Below are 7500 nucleotides of genomic sequence, written 5' to 3' on the forward strand. Positions count from 1 at the left end.
ACAATGCGTCAAAGCCTGAATTGCATTGCTGTTAACCTAGGCATGAGGAGTTTTATTTTCTCTTCTGGATTAGGAAAACAAAAAAAAAAAAAAAAAAAAGTCAAGATTCATGAAATTTGGCGGAACAGAGTGTTTCTCCCCCAGCCTGACCTTTATTGGTGACCTCCCAGGCCACCTCAAACAGCAGCAGCTCCTCCACGGGCAGCGCTTCCTCCTCCCACTGGGGAAGCACGCCGCTCAGCGACGTCATGGAAAAGGAACGGGACAGGGGCATCTTGAGACGTCTCCTGCTCCGACGCCGGCGGCAGCTTGTAGCGGTGTTGGCAGCGGCCCAAGTCTTCCCAACCTTTTTTTTTTCTTCTTCTTCTTCTTCTTCTTCTTCTTCTTCTTCTCCTTCAAACGAGGCCCAAGACGGGAGCGACTGGTTGGGGCTCCGATTTCTGAGGAAGGCCCCCCCCCCAAAAAAGAGATGGTGTCTGATTTACCTTGCCTTAAAAAAAAACCGATTTTTTTTTTTGCAGTCCTCCCAGAGTTCAGTCGTGGACCTCCAGGGTTTGGGGTTCGCCCAAAGAGCCTCTCCCCTCCTCCCTCCTGACGGTGAACCTATCCCACGGCCATCGAGGAGAAGGGAACGTTTACATTCACCCGGCGGCACCCGACTGAAGTCCAAGTCGAACGGTTCCTGCGCAGGAGAAAGGAAAACATTGGGGAACTTGTTCTGCACGTGTTGCAACATGACAACATATGCACATGGAGAACATTTAATCCATACGATGAACCAGGAATTTGTTTTTTTACTAGTTAGTTAGTAAGTTACTAGTACTTATATTCTACCTACTAGTTTCTATTCCAACGGTTACTAGTGACTATTTTAGTTTCACTAGTCAAAATGTATTAGGTAGTAGTACTTATTTATTAGATACTAGTAAGTATTCCAATTGTTACTAGTAACTCTTGATTGAGTACTAGTATTTATTCATGAGTGACTCGTGCCTCTTCTTGCTGTTACTAGTAACATTTTTAGTTTTACAGTAACAATGTATTTTTTACGCGTCACGAGAAAGGACTAGTCAAGGCACGCTTGTTAATAGTTTCATTTCAAATGTTACTCCTAAAAATAAAAATGTTACCAGTAACAACGGGAAAAGGCACTAGTCCCTAATGAATAAACACTAGTACTGAATTAATAGTAACTAGTATAATTAGAATAGATATGAGACGCAACGGGAATAGATACTTGTAACAATGCTAATATAAACTAGTACCAATGGGAAAAGATACTAGTAACAATGCTAATATATACTAGTGACAATGGGAATAGATACTAGTAACAAAAGAAATAGATAAAGTTACAATGGGAATGGATACTAATAACAATGGTAATAGATAGTAGTCAAGATTCAAGATTCAGGAGGTTTATTCGTCACATACATATACATACGTTCATACATATATGCAGTGAAATGTCATTGCAAGGCACCCAGAGAGTATGCACAATAAGTTGTAAAAATACTTCAATGTGCATACTCGACACACTGCTCGCTCACACAGTCAGTGGAAAATATTTAATATTTAATATATATGTCAAATACAGAGCCCTCAGGATTCAATGACTAAATTGTCCACACAGTAACTAGTAACACTGTAATGGTTACGAATACCAATTGGAATAGTGACTCATACATAAATACTAGTGCCCAATACATTTTGACTTGGAAAACTAAAATAGTTACCAGTTACTGTTGGACTAGAATCTAGTAACTAGAATATAAGTACTCATGACTTTTAAAAGTGACTAGTTCATCCCAGGGATTACTGTAGCACTGACAGACAGACAGAAACTACTCTTTTCGGGTTACAGTGGCTTATTAGATAGAGAATTGCTCTGTTTATAAACAAATAAAACAAATACACCAGCTTACTAGATCATACTCACATTCACACGTTACAATATGAGGCCCTCTATCAAGGACAAGGTAAAGCAAGTACTATTGAGCGAGCAAGTACTATACAACGGCCACTCCCTCCAAATTGCTCACGATTAGCCTTTATATATATATATATATATATATATATATATATATATATATATATATATATATATATATATATTTTGCGGGCTGCGTGCTAACTGTGGTACCTCAATGCATGGCTGCAGAGCGGATCAACTAGTCTAGCGCCTGTCAAATTAGGGTCATTATCATTTGGGTGGAGTTGTGTCGAGGCTGCTGGACAAACCAGACGCCCACCACCACCACATGCACCACCAGCAGCAGCAGCACCACCACATGCACCACATGCACCACCACCAGCAGCAGCAGTGAGTCATTATGGGAAAATGTACCAGGTGGTCTGGTGAGACGACCTTATCATCAAAGAGAAGACAAGAAGCGGGACAGGCGTAGCTCATCTTTAAAGGTCACTGCACACACGGCACATGCAGCTCCGGCGGACGACCCACACACATTTACTGGAGGCCGTGAAATGTGTTCTCGGCTTTTATGCTGCCCAGGCTCGTCCTCCCTGAGGGGGACAGGCCGGGGCGGTGGCGGGGACCCACTTAGGGTCTCCACGGCTGGTCAGATAATGTACAGGGGGATGGGGGTTATTGCAATGCTATATGGAGGAACATGTTTTATTTATTTTATTTTTATTTTATTTTTGTACTTTTTCCTAGGACTTATTGTGTGCTATCACCGGGTGCGTTGCATTACATTTCACTGCATATATGTATGGAAGTATGTATATGTATGTGACAAATAAAAATCTTGAATCTTGAATCTTGAATGTGAGTACGGGGAGAACATGCAAACTGAACACAAAAAGGCCCCTAAATGGGAGATAACCCACCGGAGCGCAGTGCCGACAGCACCCCAGGCGGGAATCGAACTGGCAAACTTCTCGCTGTGAGGCAGAAGTGCAATGCACTGTGCCACACGTCCCATGAACATACTTATTTCCAAATGGACGGATGTTTTTAGCTGCAAAGTGAAAGGGAACAGTTGACATTTATCAATTTCAATACCAATTTCACTCCTGTGTGTCCAGTAGCCTACGGAATAGATATACCGTCATACGTACATCATCATCTGACCAGCGATGGACACTTATCACCTGGTCCCCGGGCGCGTCCACGTACGCTGCCCACTGCTCCTGGCTGTGCCCCCGGAGGAAGGACAAGCCAGGATGGTCAAATGCAGAGGATCCATTTCACCGGCCACCATCAAAGCATGTGCGTGTGTGTGCAAGCATGTGTTGTAGTGTGGTGTGTTGCGTGACGAATAAAGACTGTTTCTTCTTTCTTTTCTTCTTACCGGCGGCCTACGTGCTAACGGTGTTAGCTCAATGCATGGCTGCAGAGGGGATCAACTAGCCTAGCTCCGGTGACATTATGAGAAATTCTGATTGTACGCCTCTACCAGGAATCAAGGTGAGCGATCAGTTTCTAAAAACAGATCATTTGGTTCTGGAGTCGTTTCCAGGCTGTTGGACAAACTGGAAACCCACCACCACCACCACCACCACCACCAGCAGCAGCAGCACCAGCAGCAGCAGTGAGTCATTATGGGAAAATGGACCAGGTATTCCCACCCTGGTAGGTGAACCGGTGTTATTATTAAATATACTTATTTCCAAATGGACGGATGTTTTTAGCGGCAAAGCGAAAGGGAATGGTCGACATTTCCACGAAAGGCTAATAAATAATGCATTTCGTCGCCCAGGGCGTGGACAGGGCCGCAATTTGTTGTCGGCGACGCGGCGGCCCCGTGACGCTGCATGGCCAGTGGGTCACACACACCGTGGGTATAAAACGCTGCGGTAAACACACTTTATGAGGACTGCGTGGTGAGTAAAGAGTACATCCTATACTCATTGGCTGAATCCAAAGAACGGGAAGAAAAAAGCAATCACTCGATAATTCCAAAGATGAACATTTTGGCGCTGGTCTTGGTTTTCGCGGTGATTCGTCAGGACGGGACGTTTGGAGGATCTCTGCACGGCTTCAAGTCGTCAGAATGGAAACAAGCAACAGGTACCTTGTTGTTCTTCCTCACATCTTTTTTTGAGTGTATTTTTTTCGTGTCTTTTTTTTTTTTTGTGTAATTCCTTCCGTACAAGCAAAATAGTTCCCGTTGTGGTCTTCTGTGATACTTTCTCTGCCGGGATATTCTCTCCTTTTGTTTTGGTAAAACACTGAATCAACTGGGGTTTTAAAAGCAATGATGTTAGTTATCACTTCCCTTTAAAGACAGCAAACCTTTAGTGAAATTCTCTTTTCAAATGCAAAAGGTCATTATCTTAAACTTTCTGGTTCCTTTATATTTGACATTATAATTATAATTATAATTATTATTATTATTATTATTATTATTACAACTACTACTAGTACTTGTATATATCCTCATCACTTATCTGTAGGCACTGTGCACGTCCTGTTTGTGATAATAAAGAATGTACGTATATTTGCAATCTGTTGGTTATAATTGTATTCCTTTACATATTTAAAGCACTTTGGAGAACAGTGATTACTCATAATTATTAATATTATTATTACAATTATTAATATGAATATTATTATTATGAATATTATGATTGTTATTTTTATCATTATTATCCGCTTTTAATCATTTTAATTAGCATCTGTATTGCTGCTATTATTATCATTACTAGCATCGTTTTTATCATTGTTATTTATATTGTTGCTCGTGTTGCTATTATTATTATCGTTATTTGTATTGTTGCTAGTATGTTTTTATTGTTGCTATTATAAGTATCATTATTAAAATCATTATTGTTATTATTATCATCATTATTTGTAATGTTGCTAGTATGTTTTTATTGTTGCTGTAATTATTATTATAATCATTATTATTATTATAACCGTTATTTGTATTGTTGCTAGTATGTTTTTATTGCTGATATTATAATCATTATTATGATTATCAGTATTGTTATTTGTATTGTTGCCAGTATGTTTTTATTGCTTCTAATATAATTATCAGTATTATAATCATTGTTATTATTATAATCGTTATTAGTATTGTTGCCAGTATGTTTTTATTGCTACTATAATATTATTATTATTATTATTATTATTATTATTTATATTGTCGCCTGTATGTTTTTATTGCTATTACAAGTATTGGTATTATTATTACGATTATTCTAAGTATTAGTATTAGTATTACGATTATTTACATGCATATCTGGTGACTTTCCAGGCATGGTGGGCACCCTCTCCTCTCTGCTTCCAGGCCGGGGAGGTGCCGCCCCGCTGACGCGGTTCTCCGTGGAGAAGAAGCCGGAGTGGGCGGACCCGCCGCCGGAGGAGCACAGCCCCTGCGCGGCCCTCAGGGAGAACGACGAGCAGCGGCAGCTCCTGTGCAACGACCGGAGGAGCAAATTCAACCTCAACACGTTCGGGCTGCGCTTCGGGAAACGCTTCTCGTCCGGCGGCCACGACGCCCGCGACGCCCGCGGCGCCCGCCCCGCGGCGCCCGGAGCGGGACCCGCGGCCAGGGAGCTGCCATTGCCGTTCCTTCTCCTCTCGCGAGATCTTGAAGTCGCCTCCTAAAACGAGACTTTGTTTTGTTGCGTGTCGCTGTGCTCCCAGTACGGACGGGTCGTGCAGTGCTGTTGTCGTGTGTCTGTCGTGGTTGTCGAGGTTTTGTTCTTCATTTCAGCCGATTTGTCGTTATTGTATTAATTATTATTCCAGGTTTAGATCAATAAAGCTTTTGTACTTGGCCATGTTGCGCCGCCGTGTTTCTACAGTAGCCCAGAAGGGACGAACCAAGCACCGGGTCTGGACGAGGGCCTTTCGCGTTTTTCTCGAGCTTCGCGGCCACCGTAGGTTCTCCCAAACGCGTAACGACGGGAAGTCAGTTGGCTGCAATCTGCAAGCTCATCGCTAGATGCCGCTAGAACTTACACACTGGCCAAACACAAATTGTTAATTATTAATATGAATATAGTTTATTAATTTAGGAGACTGATGCAGCTGGGGCTTCGTCCAAACGTCTCATGTGTTTTTTTCAAAATGCATATGTTTAAATATTCAGCTGCTGAGAAAAACCCAAAACTCACAGCAATCTAATCAAATCCCCATCATTAGTGTGGCTGAGTGGATATATTTGTGAAAAAAGTACAAATATAAAATATGTATTATTTATTCATTTAATAGTCATTTAAAACTACTGTATATAAAGACAAAATAGAAATATATATATATATATATATATATATATATATATATATATATATATAAACCATCACTTGATCCATCCACAAGGGGGCGCTGCAGAACACGTCAAATCAATGAACACAAGCCACAGGCGTCATAAAGTGTTATATTTATTAAGTCACTCATTGCTGCTTCCAAACATTTACAACAAGGCCGTCAACTCAACTCCTTTGCATAAATGTGATGATCACCAAAAAGACCACCTCATCAAGCCGGACATTTATTTGATCGCCTCCTGTCTCTCCGTCTCCCTGAGAGGACGACAGAAACAGAGCGTTCCCTCCTTTCCCCTACAGGTTGAATTACATTTTGGCAAAATCTCTCCTCCACGTTGAGCTGGGGTGTTCCATCGTCCCACATGGGACAACAGAACAACAACCGTGGCTTTTCAAAGCTTCTTTCCAGACTTTCAGGGCCTTTCTTTGTGCGACTCCCCGCGTTGAGCGGAATGAACGACACGAGTGCAAAGAAACAAACAAACGAGTGGAAGGAGCAAAGTGACTCCCGACTAGGACGTCCTCCTGGCCACGCCCGAGCTAAGACAACAACCCACAGAGGTTTAAAAACATGAAGACTCCTCGGACACCACGCGATCGGCTCAACGTCCAAATACAAGATGGTGGGCCACAATAATGCAGCGCTTTCAGGGACAGGAAGGATGGAAGGAAGGAAGTAAGGATGGATCAACTGATCGATGGGTGAGAAGGAAGGAAGGAAGGATGTCAGGATGTAAGGATAGATGGATGGATGGATGGATGGAGGAAAGGAAGGCAGAACGGAAGGGAGGAAGGAAGGATGGAAGGAAGGAAGGACGGTGGGATGGAAGGAAGGGAAGACGGAAGGGTGGAAGGAAGGGGCAAAGGAAGGAGGGAAGGAAGGAAGGATGGATCAGTGGAAGGATGAAAGGAAGGAAGGATGGAAGGAAGGATGGGGGAAAAAGGATGTAAGGAAGGAAGGGAAAAAAGGATGGAAGGAAGGGGTGGTGGATGGTGCTTCAGACGGATAATAATCACTTGAAACTATGATGTGTGTGTGTGTTTTTTGCAGGGGCCTGGTGGGGTCTGCGTGTGGGGGCCCCTCACAGGTCCGTCAGGTCCTTCTGGATGCCCCACAGTGTGTCTGCGCTCTTCCTCAGCTGCGACACTTCGTCGTCCGTCAGCGTCATGTTGACCACGCTGCTCACGCCGCTGCTGCTCAGCACGCAGGGCAGCGACAGGAAAACCTCCTCACTGATGCCGTACATGTTCTGCAGGGGG

At 42.9% G+C, this 7500-nt stretch overlaps 2 protein-coding genes across 2 annotated transcripts in view; both read right to left on the reverse strand.

Moving 5' to 3' along the window:
• Positions 1 to 274, reverse strand: part of gys2 (glycogen synthase 2) — a gene marked incomplete at both ends in the record, with an annotated part of 21003 nt that extends 20729 nt beyond the window's left edge. The window contains one exon of the mRNA XM_080022324.1: positions 151 to 274. Within this exon, the coding sequence (XP_079878450.1) occupies positions 151 to 274 (124 nt within the window). The remainder of the gene's footprint in view (positions 1 to 150) is intronic.
• A 6062-nt stretch (positions 275 to 6336) lies between these two features.
• Positions 6337 to 7500, reverse strand: part of ldhba (lactate dehydrogenase Ba) — a 10924-nt gene continuing 9760 nt past the window's right edge. Inside the window, exon 8 of the mRNA XM_080022559.1 lies at positions 6337 to 7490. Within this exon, the coding sequence (XP_079878685.1) occupies positions 7323 to 7490 (168 nt within the window). The 3' untranslated portion in view covers positions 6337 to 7322. The remainder of the gene's footprint in view (positions 7491 to 7500) is intronic.

This window comes from Zeus faber, assembly GCF_960531495.2.
Source record: "Zeus faber genome assembly, chromosome: 21".
Classification (NCBI taxonomy): Eukaryota; Metazoa; Chordata; class Actinopteri; order Zeiformes; family Zeidae; genus Zeus; species Zeus faber.